This window comes from Crocodylus siamensis, chromosome 1 (genome assembly GCF_052110815.1).
Source record: "Crocodylus siamensis isolate JL-2025a chromosome 1, ASM5211081v1, whole genome shotgun sequence".
NCBI lineage: Eukaryota > Metazoa > Chordata > Crocodylia > Crocodylidae > Crocodylus > Crocodylus siamensis.
Window position 1 is genome coordinate 60,302,149 of NC_143395.1, and position 19,973 is coordinate 60,322,121.

Sequence of the window (19,973 nt, forward strand, 5' to 3'; positions counted from 1 at the left end):
GTACTAAGGTGAATGGTCATGTAAAATACTTAATATACAATATAATGGGCAAGTGCAGAGACACATATGATGATGGCAGTCATATTCATATCCCAGAGGATGAGAATGACTCCTTCCATCAATCATATACAGACCTTCTGCCTCCCAGTGTCAGTCTCAGGCTAAAGACTGACAGCCAAAAAGCCTGAGGCTCAATTGATTAAATCATTGTAAGTTTATTTAAGCTGTGTAAATTGAATCAATAAAGAAGTGAACTGGCATTCACTTTTGAATTGGGAAAGGCAGCCAGATGCCTGCAGTGGCCCAAACCAGTAGCTGAGGGGTGCTAATGCATGCCTGCCAGACTGCCAGCCACTGCAGGTACTGAGTGGTGTCCATACCCTCCAATACACTGCTGCCCACCTGCAGAGGGTGGGGGGAACAGTCCCTCCAGCCCAGGGCTTAGGGAGTGCCAGGCATCAGTCCACATGGTGGGATCCCCATGCCTCAGTGAGGGTTCCCTCACCCCAGACAGGGTCCCCTGTGCCCTGCCAGAAGGGTATTTCTCCCATCACATCCCTCAGCATGGTCTGGCACCTGCTTAGCTCTGCCCCTACAGAGGTAAGGAGCAGTCCCTGCAGCCCATGGCTTAGCTGGCACCTGGCATCAACCCACGTGAGGAATCGCCATGCCTCAGTGTGGGGGTTGCCTGCCTCAGGTGCTGGTGCAGAGGAGGATTGTCCCCCTCCTACCCCTCTGCATGGTCTGAAGCTGGCTTAGCTCCACCCCTCATAGGAGAGGCAAGAATAGTCCCTTCAGCCCAGGGCCCAGCCAGCACTGGCCCCAGCATAAGCCCGTGTTGGGGGATCCCTGCATCTCAGTGGAGAGGTTCCCTGAACCTGGGCAAGAGGTGCAAAGCACTCTGGGATGTTGGAGGACTGTGAGTTAACTTGAGTCAGGAGGAGATCTGAGACAGATGTTCAATAAACCAATTTAACCTAAATCAGTTCAATCTAATACTACATCCATCCAGGTCTATCGTAAACCCATTTCGCCATTCTGAAACTGGTTTATGTGCATTGAACTTCTGTTCTGTTACAGGTTTAAAACAGTTTCTGATCACTTAAGTTAGTTCATGTATAAAGTCTGTCCCTAGTCTATAAACTACACACAGATTCAAAGTAATTTGTTGAATCTGTAACATCGGGACTTAATGATGAAAATGTAAATATGGATCTGCTTATGTAATTGCCACATCTGAATCTAGCACTCCAGAAATCCAAAGACAGAGCACCATTTTTAAGAAACAATCATACATTATTAATTTTCAGTAGTTTTATTGAAAAATGCCTCTTTCATTTCAGAAATAAATAATATAAGGCAGTGAAATTCACAATTTGCAGTTAAAATATAAAAGCAGCAATTCTATGTCCATAGTCTTGCAAACAATTTCAAACTGCTTTTGATAACTAAGAAACATTGTAGTCTGAAAAAAATCCATACTAAATATACAACACAAACATGCAATTCCATCTCTGCAGGATTGACTGCAATTTGGCTTAAATGTTAATGTGTCTACAAGGAGATTTAAGGCATTATAAAACTGTATCCAGTTGATACACTGTTTTCAGCTACATTACTTAAGATTTGCGGTTGTTAAAGGAGATGTATAAGAGCAGTATATGCCCTGTAAGGTATAAGTAAGGATAGAACAAATTGGCAATGATGTAAAAGAGGAGGAATTTTTTTTTAACCTGACAGTGCAGGCTTGTGATGCGACTGAACTGCAAACAGGCACTTGAAAAATAAGGACGCAGCAGAGCTAACGCAGATCCTCTCTAAAAAATCTGCAGCAGCTCTGTGGGTATATTTTTTCATGTTTGAGTTTTGTCTTTAAAGAAATGCTGCATTGTGATAACTGAAAGCACACAGTTAAGCTTTAGGCAGTTACTGTAAGCAAAGGTATTTTACAAGCAAGAATAAACTGTATAGTTACACACGTTGCTATTCCTACATAAGCATGATACTCCTACAGGATGTGAGTGCATTACCGATTTGAAAATACTGGGGAGGAGTATTTGAGAATATATGATAATACCCACTCTGTAGGTATCTGCGTATGCAAGTATAGCAAAAACAAAAAAACAATCAAAATAAACCCATAACAAGGCAAAAAATCTTCTACGGTTTTGTTTTTGCTTTTCTTGATAATGATCTTTTCCAGCGCATGTGATCAGGGTATCCTGGTGAACGCATTTCAACTCCATAGTCCGCATATTCAGCATCTCTCCTTTCTGATTCCATTGGCACTATGAAGGGTTCACTTTCAGGTTGATAGGGTCCACTTTCGGGCACGTATGGCTCTGGTTGAAAATAGTTGTCCGATTGAACATTATAGTTATAGCATGTCTTTGAATCCACAAGTATAATGAAAGTTAGTCTACATATTGTTAGCCCAATTTTAATTTCATATAATAAATATATAAATTAATAATCACTGGCTTCTTTTTCCAGTTTTCATCATTACTTTTATGGGGGCCATAAAATACTCATTTAAAAAATAGTTAGTTAGTTTGAACTGCCTTGTATGATTTTAACTTTTTTTTAGAGGAAAGAACTTTGCAAAACTAGTCTTAGGATGTTATGCCATGGCCCAAAATAGTGTAAAAAAATTAAATAAAAATACTATTTTACAGGTAATTCCTTACAGCCAAGGAGATTGGATTTGATTTAAAACCAACTGAGTAGTAGAACAAAGTGATTAAATGTTTCATTGGCACATAAATTTTCTCTAAAGATGGGAAAATAAATGTACACGTATCTATCACCACTGGCAATATACAGTACATGTCATTTTCTCGTGCTGTTCCTCGTAACAGACCGAGTTACAGCTGGTGCTGGAGGAACACCAAAAACTACAGCAAAAAAGAAGAAAAATAATTATAAGACTTCAGTATTTATAACTGCAATTACAGAAACCAGATACAAAAATGCACATGCCCTGAATCAGACACATTGATAACAAGCAACAGACAGGTAGATTTCAAAGGTGTTATTCTGGCACGCAGCAAGCAGCAACAGGCGTTGATGCAGAAGCTTAATGTAAAATTGTTAACTGATTTTAGTGGACATGATCCCATACAAATCATTTACAAGCCATAATTAGTTTACTATATATACATAAGTCATTTCTCATTTACCAGGTTAAATCTGTCTCCTACAAAGGTGTTACCTTCACTGGTTAGTAGTTTTATAAGCCTCCATCTACACAGAGTCTTCTGAAGTTTGGGGTTTTAAAAGAACTTTTAGTTTTCTACTTTATTACTGAAATGCAACAGGCTTAACGAGTTGACATCAATGTCCTTCATCTCATTCACGAGCATGGTTAGTATAAAGGATCTCCCCATCACATGAAGCCAACATGGTTCAAATAACCATATCCGCAGTGAAATATCCAAACAGACTCAGTTCCTACTAAGCACGTGCGCAAACATCTGAGAAACAGGGTTTTCATGTATTCAAACTGTAAGCAGTACTGGCGACTTAGAAAATGTGTTAGCCGAAACCTGAAACAGGTCAAAGAGGATGTTAGTTTTTTAAAAAGTCAAAATGCTGTGCAAAATATAGTTTCATCCAACTAACAAACAATTGTTAAGTTCAATGCATATATCTATATATGTATACATAGCTATTTACTAGGAAAGATAGCACTGTTGCATAATGGGTACAATTTTCTTTCTCTGTCATTAAAATTAGAATCTTGTGCTAAGTCTGAGCAAACACCTTGCTTTTTATCCAACAGCACTAAGCCTGTTTGCATGTGTACACAGTCCCATGTACATGCATAGTACACTTGGGGCAAACCATATCCAATAGTAGTATACATGTACACTAATAGTAAGATGTTACAGTGCACACAAATGAATTATTAACAATACTGTGGTCCTGTAGGATCCCCAATACATAATAGGTTAGTGTTTTCTCATTTTGAAACTGGTGGTCAGTATCACCCACTATTCTGATTACATTGACAGCCATTGTTTTAATCCATTTCACACAACAGAAAACTGACATGTCTGAAGGCTAATTACAGGCTGATTAACTTGGGAGAAATCATAGGCCAGTGAAGTATTTCAGTTGTCTGCACTGTATCATAGAATTTTTTTTTTTCTTTGTGAAAAATGTTGGTTTCAGGTATCAATTTTCTATAAATAATCCTGACATTGCTCAAAAAGAGACACACAAAAATTGCCAACCAGAGCGTTCTTTTTATTTTTCAAGTGAAACATGGAGGATTCAACCTTGTTCTGAAGAAGATTGGGAGGAGGAGGAAAAAAAAAAGAAGAAAATGGTCATTTAAATCCTAATATCAAAATTAGCATCTATTAACCTTCTATGTACTAAAAATAAATTGTTTGTAAAAGTCAATCACTGCTTGCTCCCAAGAGCTAAACACATTTCAAATTAATACAAGAAAATTTGCATAATAATCTACATAGATGCTCCAACTGTCTGAAGGGCAAAACTGTTTTAACATTAAATGTTGCAAACTAAATAGCTGGAGTAACATTTGTTTCTGATTCTGTATGTTCAGACTAATGGGTCTGTTTTGTGTAAAGAAGCTCAGTATAAAGTAAATGCTACTTTAAGATAAACGTAGTTCGATTTGTCAATAACTTACCTGGGAATGTCTGACCATTGTAAGCAATGCTAGCACACTGGGATGAATCACAATATCCAGGTGGCCCGGCGGGACCTCGAATACCTGCATTCCCTGGACGACCTGGTGGCCCAGGTGGTCCTCGTGAGCCTGTTGAACCTGGTGGGCCAATTCTAGACTCTCCTTGTGGACCTAATTTTAGAATGAAAAGGAAAATAATATATTTTTTTCATAGAGCAGTTTGATAAAGTATCTGGCACTACTGCTGTCTAGAGTCTAGACTATGCACAAGCCTTTGGTAAGGAAATGTTTATATTTGGTTTCTATATGGATATCAATGAAAGAAACCAAAAAACCAAAAATGTGACTCATCATAAGTTGCTTTCCTATGTGTGGCTAAGTTAAGACCTTATTCACAGAAACTCATTTGGCAAGGTTTGAGCCAAGCTAAAGATATCAATGAATTTGCTGGTTTATTTCCACTCTGTGGAAGATATGAAGATCTCCAGGGAAACCACCACATTAGACAAGCACACTGGATTTCAATTAAAATGTAGGAGTGAATTAATTCTGCTACTCTGCAGCCCTTGGGTAGATGAGGTAATGTTTTCTTTGGAACAGGTTATATTATGGTTAACAGAAATGTAGAACTTCAACCAAGAGAGGTTACAATTTGTAGCAAACTTCTTATGGATCCTGTAATGAAAAAATCATGTTTAACCTAGTAAATTAAAGGCAGAAACAATGAGACACACTATTTCTGCCAAGACATCAGTGAGAAATTGAATGAGACAAAGAGCAAAGTAACAGTGAAAATATCCTATTTTCTACTGTGATGTGAGATGCTTCATATTTTAAGTATATAAAGGTAATCACACACATAATCCAGCAATGGCACTAGAAATTCCAAGTACTAAATACAAAATTCAAATATAAAAATACAAAAAAGTCCATTTTTGAATGAATAATCTGAAATATTGAGTCAATAAAATTTCCATCATCATTTTCATTAAAAAAAATTGGACAACGAAAAATGAATTTACATAATAAAGTAATCATTTAGCTACATGTTGACACTTTACAAACATCTAGTACATTTGCAAAACGTTTCATTCAATTCCAATTTTGTGTAAAAACTAAAACCCATGAACCACACTGAGTAACGTATGTTCATTTGCTGTAAGAAGTAATCAAAGAATGTGCTGCCCCAAGAAGAATCTTTTCCCAAACACTTTCTCCTTTTTCTCCTATCATGCAGTAATTTGATTTAATTAAAAAGAGAAAATTTACCAGGTGGCCCAGGTAAACCTCGTGGTCCTGGAGATCCAATACCTCTTTCACCTTTCTCTCCTGGCAGTCCTAAATAAATCAAAAGAAAATAAATCCCAGACCCGAAAGAAAGGAAAAAAAACAATGATAGAAAAATGTTTCTTCATGCTCTTTCATTAATGTTTATGATTTTTCAAATTATATATTACTTTAAATTTGGTCAAATCCAGTTTTACCAATAACTCTTACTTTGGATTTGGGAAAATAATTAAAGTGAAATACTTTAAGAAAGCAAATATCCCCATCTAAAAGACAAGAATATTAAATGTAGGGTACAGAGGAAATGTAGAAAGAGGCCATCTTAAGACATAGAAAAATCTTTGAAGCACCCACAACTTGCCAGAAGTTTCTTACACTAAATTAGAGATGTGCATGAAAGTGTCCAACTTGGCATCTCTCTATTTAAAAATATACCTTAAATATCTTTAGCCAGAGCTGTATTGAAACAGCATTCATAAATATTCTAGAATAGTTGAATTCAAATAAATGATTTTCCTTACTTCTCTTTTTCCTTTTAAGTGGCAAAGTAAAATTTATATTAGAAAAAAACACCATCACTTCTACATTCTGAAATGTACAGAACAAGCCAGAAAAACTGAGCACCAAAATTACTAGTACAACCTAACCACTTTACGCTCTAGTAGTGATGCACAGGAGCCATAAATCAGGCCTACCCAGCCACTTAAATTGTGGTTGCATCTATTTCATGTTGTCATAGTAGTGTAAAACACCTGGAATGTACATGTTCATCCAATGCTGTATTTCCCATATACAGTTAAAAAAAAGATAATTTCTGTCCTGGCAAAGCACTGCATTCTTGCCAATGAATAATGTTTTCTTTCAACAGAATGCCTATTCTAAGAAGAATTATGGCACTCAAAGTAGCCTGTCAAGATGTAGCTGACTAATACCAGAAACAGCTTTGAGAAGAGAACATTCTCTGGACTGAGATATCCTGATAAAGCTGATATATTTTCTTGAGATAGTGACTGAGACTCCACAGTGACTGGTGCTCCATAAATACCACGCAGAGAGGCGCACCATCAGTGCAAGCCTATGTAATTTCAGGCCTTGTCTTCTAATGTAGAATAGACACTCAGCAGCTCTGGAATATGCTTATTGCAAAATACACATGTTCTTTGGCCACTACCCACCTCTATCACCAGCTGGTCCCTGCATCCCAGGTGGTCCTGGGAACCCTGGTCTACCTCCAGTTCCAGGTTCACCTCTTGCTCCGGCAGGTCCTGATGGACCTGGAGGTCCTGGGGGTCCAGGCTGGTTGCGGTTTGAGTAGTAGTCATTCGGAATTTGATTAAGCATCTGATTGAACCGGCTCATTTGGCCTTTAAAGAAAAGAAACTGTTTCAATAAAAACATGTGAAAATCTCCTATTGGAGCAGGAAGAAAAAAAAAATATTTTCATTAAACTTCCCCCCTCTGTCTCACCCCGCACACTCACACACAAATAATTAGTAGTAAACTAGAATGGATGTACAGAGCAAGATGAAGGCAAGATAAGATTACCCAGAAGGAAAGGGGGAATTCTGGAAAAAGAGTATTAAATAAAAATCCTTAACCACTGGAGGTGGTGATGACTGGAAACTGAATATTACTTTACTGTTTTGTTGGGTTTTTTTGGCAAAACCCTGGATAAGAGCTGTCTCGTAGCCTGAAGAATGGCACAACTCAGTTCCATTGCAATCTGTCATTCATATCACATTTCTGGACACCCTCCATTCAGAGAGCAGATGGAGGGTCAGGGAACAGAGGATGAAATTATGGTCTTTTCAGAAGTCCAGTACAAGGTCTACACTTCAGTATCAATAAAAGTGTGAGGATGTACAGCTTTGTGCTTGCTCTCTGCAGAAGGGCGAGTTCTATTCACAGAGAATATTAGCAGCAAGTTGTTCTGAAGGAAAACCCCATCTAATCCTTCCAGACACAGTACAGTCATGCTGTGGAAGGGGTTGATATGATCTGAAGAGCCTAGGGGGTGCAACAGCATGGTCACACCCCACCCCCAGCCCTTCATTATGCCACAGGTAAGCTCTTGCCACTAGGGTGCAATTGGAGCCCCTGCTTTTGTGTGGCTCTGGAGCTCCGGCAGTGAGCACTGAAGTTGATGCTGCTGATCTACTCTTTCCCCCTGCTGCTGAATTCAGTAGGAAGGGAGGAAGAGAATGGCAAACAGCAGCAGCATTCTCCCCTGGACTCTGAAGGTAGGGGGAAAAAATAGGGCAGGGGGAAGGAGGGATTCCAACCAGAGCTTGCTTCGATCAGCTGGTGAGCTCAGAGCTCACTGACCATATGGAGCTTTGGAAGGGACCTCACTGACTGGGCTATGCATGCAAGCACACTGCACATGTGGCACAGCCAAGGTGGGAGCTGCACCGTCCTGCCTTGTTCCTGGATCTGCTACTGAAAGAGCCTGTGCAAGAGGACACTCCTACAGAATGCAGAGCCGCCCTCCTTTGACAGCCCCTCGCACAACAGAAGAGAATCCGCCTCTGTCTGAATCCTCCAGTGGTCACTCCTGCACAGGCGTAGAGGAACTACATCAACTGTTGATTAAAAGTAAAAACTAAATACATTAAAAGACTCTTTTGAAGGTCTGAACTTTGGGACTTGATCCAGAGCTGTCAGATTTTAACTTGTATTACACAGTTTATGCTGTGTACATCACTTATCCAATTACACTTACCAATATCCTTCACTCCCAACTCCCATAATATAGCTATTTTTACATCTTCAGTTGTTCCAAGAGGAGATGTCATTTATGACAAAACATAGTGGTTTAATGGACAAAGTTAAAATGCAAATGCCCGAAAGAAAAGAAAACATTTTCTTTGTGACACATGCACAACTGGAACATAGGTTTCCAAAGGTGAGAATTTAGACTCTGAATTACTTAGTCTTTCAGAATTAGACCCAGTTTTGTGTTGTGTTTTCTTTGTTTCAAATTAGTGGCACAGAAAAACAGTAATAACCTTGCACAGGCTTCTGTTATGCTCTGCAGGCACAGTCCTTTCATCTCAAATTTAAACCACCCTTTTCTCTTTTAATAAATGAACTATTAAATTAGTCATATGGAAAATAGAAAGAGAAAAAAATAAAACATTGTTTACCATTTATCAATTGTTCACAGACTTGTCTTGCAACTGCTCGCATCATGTTTTGAGAAGCAATGTCTCCCTTAAATGATTAAAACCAAGCATTTTATTAGTACAACATCTGTGTTTTTAAAGAGCCAGAGTATAATACTTAAATAAGAGTGAAAATAATTTTAAGATAGTACTCACTCTGTCTCCTTTTTCTCCTTTTGTCCCCGGTGATCCCTATAACAAATTTAAGTTTGTCGTTATTTTATGCATAAGGGTACAACAGAATGTTGTATAGGAACATAGAAAACAAAAGGGGATGAAAAAAAAGAAAAGGCTATGAGACAAAAAAGAAACAGAGCTCCAGCAAAAATGCTTGGAAATCACAGTCTGGTGCTTTGTACGTGGGTTACACAAAGAGATGGACAAAGAAGCCCATCCACAGCCTCTTTATAGTGCAATGTGCACCTGTAATTCTGCTGGACCTGCAGCTTTTCCATCTGAAAATCAAAGTTAGACATTTAAACAGAAGTATCTTAATCTACAATTATTTGCATATACAAAATGACAACCCAAAATAGAATCACTGCCCCCCACCTCAAAAAGGGGGAAACCCTAACAAAAGTTTTCCAGTACTCCAAGTAAATTATGACCATTGCTGTTTCCCTTCCCTTCCCTTCCTGAAATGATACACTATTTCTAGCACTGTTGTTTAGCAGAAGATTTGTCATCAAGCAACCATAGAAAAGTACACCTGGAAGGGACCTCAGGCGGTCATCAAGCCCAGGAGGTCATTAAGCTCAACTTCTGGCTCAAGGCATCATCATCCAAACAAGTGAACTGTTTGTATAACCTACTCTTAAATACTTCCTTTGATGTAGATTCCAGAACCTAAGTAACATTTTTAACATTTTAAAAATTTGTCAAGATCATTTTGAATCCTAATTTTGTCCTCTAAAGTGCCTGCTACCCTATCCAAGTTGGTGTCATCCACAAATTTACTAAGTATGCACTCAGTTCTACCCTCCAAGTCACAAATGAAGATATTGAACAGCACTGGACCCATGACAAACCTGTGGGGAACCCTACTCAATACCCCTTCACAATTAGCTATCAAGCCATTGATGTTTCTTTCCTTGAACATGAGTATCTAACCAATTATATGTCCACCTCACAGCAGTTCTATCCCAGCTATATTTCCTTAGCTTATTGTGAGAATGGAATGGGAGACAGAATCAAAAGCCTTTTGAGTTATATCATATGCCGTGTTCCTTCCCAGTCACCTTGTCATAGAATGCAATCAGAATGATAAGCATGACTTGTTCTAGACAAAACCATTATGATTGTTCCTGATGACCTTGTTAGCCTCTAGATGCTTAGACATACATTCCTTGATTGTGGTATTTTCTAGTGTCTTTCCAAATATCCAAGTTTGATCAGTCTATAATTCTGTAGGTTCTCCTTTTCCCCCTTCTTAATAAGTCTTATCACTATTGAATGGGTACTGAGATTATTATATTCTTTCTAGCTTCAGTTTGAGTTGCCACAATAATTAATTTCATTTGCCAAGAACTGTATTTCTGTCTCTGGCAGCATTTTCCCATTGGATTGTGCATGTATACATAGTGCTAATGATTTTATTTGGTCTGGGAATTTCTTTACTTTTTTTTTTTTACAGTACTATATAAGAAGCCAAGCAGAATTGATATTTTTTGAAAGAGTGTCTGAGTTGTCACAATAGCTTAAGGTATATTATGAAGATATTTTTAAAAACACTGTTCTGGAGATATACACACATAATCCATTCTGCAAATAAAATTTTGTGTGTGCATCTCCCACACAATGTTTTGAGAGTTTAGCCTTATGTTTGCATTCCATTGATATTTAATAGAAGAGTCAAAACAGAGCATGACCGATTTTCCTAGGAAAACATAATTATGACACTTAGCATTAGATAGTTTCAGAATACACAACAGTGATCTCAAAAAAAGTGTTTCTAGCTGGTTTTGGTCCATGTGTCATTGTTTTGGCCACAGGCAAAATGCAGATGCCATTTTCAAATGAACTAAGAATCAGATACATGGTCATTAATGTCAGCCATTAGATCATTCTTTGAACAAACAAGAACCTGTTTAAAGCTTTTTCTAAATTTCTACACCACAAATCAAAAAAGAAAAAACCCAACACTTTGCCTGACCTGCATTTAGTTCAAACACAGCTCTAGAGATGCAATTTATTCCTAACGATAACATGCCGCAGATAAAACAGTCCATATATCAGCGTAGTTTTCATAAAAGCACTCAGCATTTTGCCTAACTATGCCCTCACTAAAACCCATAGTTGTTTTACCAGTGGGAAACAGAGAAGCCAGCACTGAGCGATGTTAAATGACCCACAGCTACTGTTCCAGTAGCAAATGGCAAATTTTGTGAAAATGTGCCAAAAAGGGGAGTAGGCTGGTCAAAATAGGGATTAACATGAAATCAAACAGATGCTTTCTTGTAGCCTAAAAAGAATTTGGATCTTCTATGAGTTTGCAAAGATGAAAGACTAGTTCCATAGTCCACTGCCTCATCTAGTTCCAATCATAAGTATAATTACATCCTAAGGAAAAGTGCCTTTGACAATTTAGTATTTCTTTAAACAGTCTTGTTTATCGCCATTCAAAAAAGCAAATACTGAGTGTGAGCAGTAGCTGCTTTTCATACCATTCTTATGGTACCCACAAAAAACTTAAGTAGTACACGATGACAAATCATTCCATTGAGGTCAAAGTGAAGCTGGATACAATTTGAATGCAGTAGCAGTCTTTCAGAAACTTCCACTGAGGCCATGAGGGCTGAACTAAATGAATGACTACTCTGAAACAGCTCTGGTGAAACTGGAGCAGATCACACCAATAATTTATAAATTGATAACTGCTTACTAATATACATGCAATACACATGGCAAACAAACAGGCTACCACTTCTTGTTTCATTCTTTCCTTGCCTTCCCCTCCTTTCTCCTGTCTTAAAATGCAAGATGCTTCTGGCAGGGGATATCTTTCTATTTTTCATTTGTACAGTATGCAGCACAACGAAATCAAGGTCCACAACTGAGATGCCTGAGTGCTTTGGTAATACCAATAAATAATAAGTTAACATGTAACACTATCACTTAACTGTCAAACCCCAATATTCAGAATTCAAAGCAAATATCAGCACACAGAAAAAAAAGTTTCATTCCTAAGTCTGCTAGCAGTATAAAATGAGCCATAATGAACTTCTATTTTTCTCTCTTGAATCCACTAAACAGTGATTATAACATATAGAATACAAACAGCTAGTTAAATAATTGCTAACAAATTATAAATTTGATGAATTTAGCTTCTCTTTCTCTTTGATTTGTCAGAATGTTGTCATTTTCTGAAAATGGAGCCATTTGAAATGATTTAATGACTACATTTCTGTAAATATATTTTTTATTATGTTACTTGTTTGTAATTTGTTGTGAGATGTCCACTAGGGGTGCATGAAATGAGCCCTATTCGATTCAGATTTGGCCGAAATCGGGGACAGTGATTCGATTAATTGGTTCATTGAAAGCTTTGCACAGCTCTAATGTCCACGTTCCAATCAAAATGGCATAAAAATTGTAAACACAGATACAGTCTGTGTATCCATTCACCAAATAAATAAGTCAGATGTTGGGTACATATAAATCAGTTTCAAAATGGCCAAAACAGGTTTGAGATGAACCTGGTTGAACATAGTAGTGGACCATTGTAATGGGTTTGTGTGCATCTATCTTCTTTTTCTCTCAGCATTGCGAACCCCCTCCCTCCCCTTCCCCCCTCCTCCCACCCCTGTGCTTAGTTGGTTAACATTGTATCTCCTGTAACCTAGTTGCGTTCCCCTCCTCACCCCCATCCCTCTAATGTTAGTCCCTCACTCAGGCGACATGTATTCCCCTACTGGCTTTGTCATCTTTTTTGGATTCACAATCCTAAACATCTACTAACAAAAGTCAATCAGACTTAACTGATTTGGCTCAAATTGGTTTATGCAATGTCTGTCCCAGACCGCTTCCTGGTTTAAGATAAACCAGACTCTCCCAGCATCCTGGCATGCCCACTCCTCTGCTCTCTAGCCAAGCAGGGACCAGCCCAAGCAGAGACACTGGCCGGCATGGCCCTGTTAAGGCAAAGTGGGCAGGGAGGGGGTTAATTCTTCTCTTCTTCCCCTCTTCCTCCACCACAGCCAGGGTCAGCCTCTTTTCCAAGGAGCAGAAGGGAGGGGGCTGCAGTGGTGGCCCCTGGAGCTGGCAGACCTCAACCTTAGGAAAGGGACAGACGGAACAATTCCCTGCCCCCTTCACCTTAATGGGGCCATGCTGGGTGGGTTGCCCCACAAAGTGGGGAGTGGGGCTCTGTTCCATGGTGGAGGGACTCTTCCCCCTCCCCTTCCTTCCAGGGTGGGGAGGGGGAATCCGTGAGGCACTGGATAGGGACTTTTCCTCCTCCTCCCCTTTCTCACGGCTACTGCTGTGGGGCTGGGCGGGGGTGGGGGGGAGCTCCATGAGATGCTGCCTGGTCCCAGAGTGGGGGCAGTGTGCAGGGGGAGGCTCTGTTCCATTCTGGGGGGAACTCTTCCCCCTCCTTCTCTTCTCCCCAGAGGGGCAGCAGGACCATGGAGCTCAGCTGGGCAGGGTGTGAGTGTGTGGAGTGTGAGGGAGAATAAGGGGTATAGAGACTCTCTCACACTCCTCCCATGACATGCAGCCTCCACTACATGGCAGAAGCAGCAGGCAGAGAGGTCAGGGCATTCATGCCCAGTGCAAGCGTGGCTTCAGCCAGTACTGCATTGGAGAAGGAAGGGAGCAGAGCCTGCCTTATATCCCTGTGGCTCTGCTCCCTGAGCCTGAACCTGCAGCTCCAGCCCTGCACTGGAAACAGCTCTTTCCCCCACTCCCCACTGTGCAGGTCCTGGCACTGGGCTGGGGGTGGAGGGAGCCCCACCCCCTGCTTCCCCACAGAGTCCAGCATGGGGCTTCCCTGTGTGAGTGCGGAGCTGCAGGTGTAGCACAGAGCCCAGGCATAGAGGAAGCCAGCGCCGTGCTGGGGGTGAAGAGCGCAGCCCCGCACAGCCTGCCTGGCTGCTTCTATCCCTACAGCTGCACACTGCACCTGGAGCTCTGCATTCACAGAAGGGAAGCCCTGCACTGGACTCTGTGGGGAAGCAAGGGGTGGGACTCCCTCCACTCCTGGTAGAGTGCAGGACCTGCACAGCAGGGAGTTGGGGAGGCAGCTGGTTCCAGTGTGGGGCTTCCCCTACTGCAGGCTCAGGTTCAGGGAGCAGTCACAGGGATAAGGCAGGCTCCGCTCCTTCCCCCTGCACAGCAATGGCCTGAGCCGTGCCTGTGCCCAGCATGAGCATCCCGACCTCCTCGCCTGCTGCTGCTGCCTGGCAGCAGGGGCTGCACTCCATGGGGGGAGTGTGTGGGGGTCACTACACCCACACCCTCCCTCACACCCCACACACCCACACCCTGCCCAGCTGAGCTCTGTGCTACCACTGCCCCTCTGGGGAGAGGAAGAGTTCCCCCCAGCATGGAACAGAGCCTCCTGCTGCCCTTGGGGGGAAGAGTGGAGGGAGCTGGGCAGCACCCCCACTGCAAGGGGGGAGGAGGAGGGAGAAGAGCCCCCTCCCAGCCTCATGGGGGAGAGAGGGTGGAGGGGGAAGAGTTCCCCTTTGGAGCCAAGCTGCCCTGTATGCCCAGAATCCTCCCAGCTATTCCTGGCCACGCCCTCCCCTCCCCCGACTCAGCTCAGCTTCCTTGTGGAAGGGAGGGCTGCTCTAGCTTCCCTGGGCTTCTGGCTTGAGCCACTACAGGCATGTGCTGAACGTCTATCCACTTGCAAACCAGTTCACTCTCTGCAGGTTAGACTAGCCTGCAAGGACTGAATCAATTCAGGCTCAGGCTTTTTGAATGTCTGTCCCTAGCCCCAGTGTCCACATACCATGCTATTTGTGGGAATATTTTGTTGCAGTCTAATGCTGTCCAGTTAAAAAATTAAAAAGTTATTGTGACTAATTTCAGCCAAAGTCACATTAGTCAGGTGAGAAGTGTTTTTAAAGGAGCAGTTTGCATCAACAGTTTCTAACAACAATTTCCCATGCACTATGCTATAGAGCTGCTCTAATACTGAAGGCAGAATATTCCTCATTTTTTTCTGGACAGGATATGTTCTCACAGTTAATAATATCAAAGTCTTTAACTTCTAAAATGCAATGGCTTTCTTTTGCCCTTCACATTGGACTCAAGAATTAGAAGCGTAGTAAACTTTCAAAAGCTGACTAAATACAAATGCACAACCATTTTCCATCTGTTACCATGCAAAGAAAATTAATTGATCTTACATTGTAAACAGCAAATGTATGGAATTATGGTTAATTCATTTTAATACTAGACTTAGAATTTCCTAAAAGAGTCAGTTTCCCATTAAGATTTTAGGGAACTTTCATTTCAACAAATCAATTGCATAAGCAATTACTGAATGGTGTACTGTTCATTTGCATTTTCCTCTTTCTTAGCTACATTCTGTTTAAATTTCACTGTTTTTTAGTACAGAAAAATGCACCCTTTAGCCAGCATTTTGAGAGTCAGTGGCTGCTGCTGACATTCTAGTTTGTTGACATCCTGTGATAGAGGAGTCATTTGGGGTCAGTGGGAGGAAATGGTAGTTTTTGTTCAATGTGGGATTTTTCTGAGCAGTTGGGGAGGAGGCTGGAATTGTGGCAAAATTCTGCATCTGAGAAAGAATAAACAAGGGAAAAAGCACTATTTTTACTTTACAAAACAATGGCCCATACTGTTCTCAACAGAAGAAGTCCCCTCAAATATATGCTGCCTTGACAGTACTATATTTAGTAAGACTCAAGACAAGGATCCCCCCATGGACAGGGACAAAATAGGGAATTATGCCAAAAAAAAAAAAATTTCTATCAGCTACATTTACTTCTGAACAAAATTCTCTGAACCCTTTTTTAAAAGAGTTCACTGGAACAGTCACAGTCTCTTGATATATCCTTCCAAGAGACTGAGTTTACACAATTCATAAATGACTTGTACTTTGGAGCATAGGGCTGGAAGGGACCTTCTAGATCAGTGGTTTTCAACCTTTTTTCATTTGCAGACCCCTAAAAAATTTCAAATGGAGGTGTGAACTCCTTTGGAAATTTCAGTGAAGGTCTGGACCCATACTTTTGATTGATCATAGTCATCTTTTGTGGACCCCTTAGACATAGTCTGTGGGCTCCCACAAGTCTACAGACCACAGGTTCAAAACCACTGTTCTAGATCATTGTGTCCAGTTCCCTGGTATTGCAGGCAACAACATTATATAATCCCTTTCCACAAATCAATCAAATGGAAGTACCGTATTTTTCGGACCATAAGACGCACTTTTTTCCCCCCAAAAGTGGTCCAAAGGTGTGTGTCCCGGGGAGACGGGGCGGAGCTTGCCCGCGGAGGCGGCGGAGCCCGAGCGGGACACCCGCCGCTTGTTTATGCCGTGTCCCGGGGAGACGGGGCGGAGCTTGCCCACGGAGGCGGCGGAGCCCGAGCGGGACATCCGCCGCTTGTTTACACCGGAAGCCAGCGCCCGTGCCGGTGGCCGGGAGCCGGCAATAAAAATGGCCGGCCACCGGCACACGTAGTCTCTCCTGCCATAAAAACTGGGTGCGTCTTATGGTCAGGTGCGTCTTATGGTCCGAAAAATACGGTATGTCCCAGAGCCTCACTGCTCTAGTGGTTAGGAACCGCCTCCTAATTTCTGGTCCATTTTTTCCATGGCCATTTAATACATATTTGTTCTTCTGCCAACACTGTCCATTTACTTAAATAATTCTTTTCCCTAGTGTTTACCCTCTTCATGTATTTATATAGAGCAATAATATCCCCTTCTCAGTCTTTTTATCTTTTTTTTTTTTTTTTTGCTAAATTGTTAATTGAATTTGTGTTGATTGGAAAATTTCACTTTTGACATTCTGTTAACAAACACTTGGTAAAGAAAAGCAAGTGGGGATTGAAAAAGGATTGAATGAGACATGCCGTAAAGTCTTTTTATCTTCCTTTTTTTTTCTGCTAAAGTAAACAAGCCAAGCTCTTTTAATTTCTTAGGGTGTTTATAGACATGCTTGGAGAAATGGAGGGTGGGGAAGAGGGGAGTGCTTTAATTAGCGAGCTGCACTAATTAAAAGTGTCCAGGCATCATATGTATCAGCATCCCTCAGCTGAAAAAATGGCAGTGGAACTTAAGCTCAATTGACAAGCTTTAGTTCAAAGCACCCTGCTGCCATTTTTCAGGACAGGGACACTGATACACATGACGCTGGAGGCTTCTGGAGCACGTTAATGTCCGTGTTCCCAAAGACTCAATGAATCGAATCTGCTCCAATGTGCTGGATTTATGGCATGTCGGGGGAGCCCTTCTGCATGTATGTGAGTGCCCTTAATGTATGATGGCAGTCCTTGCTTCTTAAGAAATAACAGATCCATCAGAGCATACTTTTTTCCCTTCTCATTCAATCCTTTTTCAATCCCCACTTGCTTTTCTTTACCAGGTGTTTGTTAACAGAATGTCAAAAGTGAAATTTTCCAATCAACACAAATTCAATTAACAGCTTGAGTTAAAGTGCAGCAAGATATAAAATCTTTTACAACCATGCTGTTAAGGAAGTAGTGTGATCACTTCAGTTGATTCTATTTGTGGTTTAACACCTCAGCAAAGAACATCAAAAATACATGTACTGGCTAAATCAGGGGTGTGGCCAAACATGCAACCCTGTGGTCTACAGTCACTGGCAATTGTTCAGGAACCCAAGGGCTACACGTAGTAGGCAAATAGCACTAATAGTTAAGCATAAGAATATTTTTGGCAGAGCATCATAATATTTGTTTGAACTTGTATCTTTTTTTTTTTTTTTTTGCTAAGGACCTGCCACTCTCATTCATCAGGCATAGCACCTCACCTAATACACTGCTCAACATCCGGAAAAATGTCAGGACCTACTTCTATGTGAACAGGGGATTGCTCTTAAGATTCACCAATAGCAACACTGGCGTGATCATTTTTCTCCTGGACCCACTGTTATAAACAGAGCAGGAGGCCTGTACTAGGTTTCAGAACTCTGTGGGCTACATTTGACCCTGGAGCTGTGCTTTTGGCACTTTTAATGTACAACACAAATAACAGTTCTCAACCCTGTCTACCATGAGTCTGACAAAACATCTGTGCAAAGTGCAAGCCAGACTTTCTGCTGGGACCTCATTTAAAAACATTAGAAGCAGTAAATGTGATGTTGGGCAGTATCACATTACAAGAAAGTGGGATAATTGAAGCAAATTATATTTTTAAGTGGCACATACCCTAGGATTATCCTTTACAAGTACTTAGAACAACTTGGATTCATATAGCTAGATAGTCAGTTAGATTAACGTGATTCCTATAAGCATGAGAAACAGACATGTGAGTTAAGGCGGAGAACTGTTACTTTCCTTTACGTGCATGCACAAGAGCAAGAATGTGGCTTTTTTGGATCTGGCCTCTAAGGGTATAAACAGATGTTGTGTTCAGAGCAGAATCAGTGCCCAGCACAACCAATCCACTTTATTGGCAACTATGTCAACAGATATCAACTGAAGCTGTTGTCCTGAAGGCTTATGTCCCTGCCACCCTCGTAGCTTCAAGGGCCCAATCCTGCACTTGGACAACAGCTGCGGGTACTATACCCCAACCTGGAGCATGTGTCTGCACATGGGAGAACCTAGGTCAAGGCACAGCAGTGAGACACATGCCCTGGAAATTTTCCTGCAGGAGAATTCCAGGATATGCAATAAGCAAGCAGATGTCCTTTGCTATAAGGCATCACAAACTTGGACCACTTTTGGCTGCAGCAACATTTTTGGGCACTTGAAGCATGCAAGGGTCCAGGACATCTATTTTCTCACAACTTGTGCCATCATAAAAAAAATTATGGCAACACAAAGGCAACATCTGTTTGCAACCTAAGGGTGGGGGAATGGTTAGCACCAACTTCAGAACCAAAATCAATAAAGCCTGGCACTTTAAAGCACAGAGACAAACTAAGGATTTTTCATATCCCCAAAGAGTTTGGTGGAGAAGACAGAACTGCTTCCATTTTACAGAAGATGGAAGCTAAAGGAATTTCCTGAAACTACACAACAGCAGAGTCAGGATTAGAACGTGTGGCTCCCATGCCCCTGCCTGCAGGCTGTGGTGCCTAAGAGCTAGATATATAAGGCAGTGCAACCTGGAAAAAGGTGCAGCCTGGAGGAAAGGGGCCAGAGCCCTCTGTTTGCTCTGTATACATACATACTATGTACATGTAAAATAAATAAATATATATATATACACACACACACACACTCATATATATATATAAAATTATGACAGAACATGACAGAGGGCTCTGGCCCCCTTCCATGCTGGCTTGCACAAGGAAATGCTTTTCAAGGATGTCACAATTCTTGCACTGGCATGTGCCTTCTCAGCAATGACATTCTGATTCAGACAGAATGTCTCCTGGGGCAATGCACCTTCTGTCCTCTCCCTTCCAATGTGGGCTCTGGTTGTGAACAGAACCCACGGTCCTTAAGTAATTTTAAAATCACGTTGTTAAAACCCAAACATTTTCAAACAACCATAATCATATGGCATTATCAAAGATTTTCCACCTTCAGCAGCATACCACTTTTTACTATAAAAAACACTTTCCAGTAATTCTGCTGACCTAGCTCTTGATGTTTACGCAGTGTAGAAATATCTGTCTTGGCACGTACAGTCTGCACTCTTTTTAGTGGAAACCAGTAACCACAATTTCCAGCCACAGCTATTAAAACTG

At 41.1% G+C, this 19,973-nt stretch overlaps 1 protein-coding gene across 6 annotated transcripts in view; it reads right to left on the reverse strand.

Annotated features, from left to right (window-relative positions):
* Positions 1–1,296: 1,296 nt before the first annotated feature.
* The window catches only part of COL12A1 (collagen type XII alpha 1 chain), a 133,882-nt gene continuing 115,205 nt past the window's right edge, over positions 1,297–19,973 (reverse strand). For 4 of the 6 annotated variants that reach the window (XM_090035028.1, XM_090035007.1, XM_090035023.1 and 1 more), the window contains 6 exons: positions 9,268–9,303; positions 9,094–9,160; positions 7,123–7,311; positions 5,930–5,998; positions 4,661–4,831; positions 1,297–2,342 (listed from right to left, as the gene is read on the reverse strand). In XM_090035028.1, coding sequence (XP_089891154.1) covers positions 2,161–2,342; positions 4,661–4,831; positions 5,930–5,998; positions 7,123–7,311; positions 9,094–9,160; positions 9,268–9,303 — 714 coding nt within the window. In that variant the 3' untranslated portion in view covers positions 1,297–2,160. Of the gene's footprint in view, positions 3,546–4,227; positions 4,287–4,660; positions 4,832–5,929; positions 5,999–7,122; positions 7,312–9,093; positions 9,161–9,267; positions 9,304–19,973 lie in introns of those variants that run through there. The other 2 variants (XM_090035017.1, XM_090035011.1) reach the window with 2 other exon arrangements.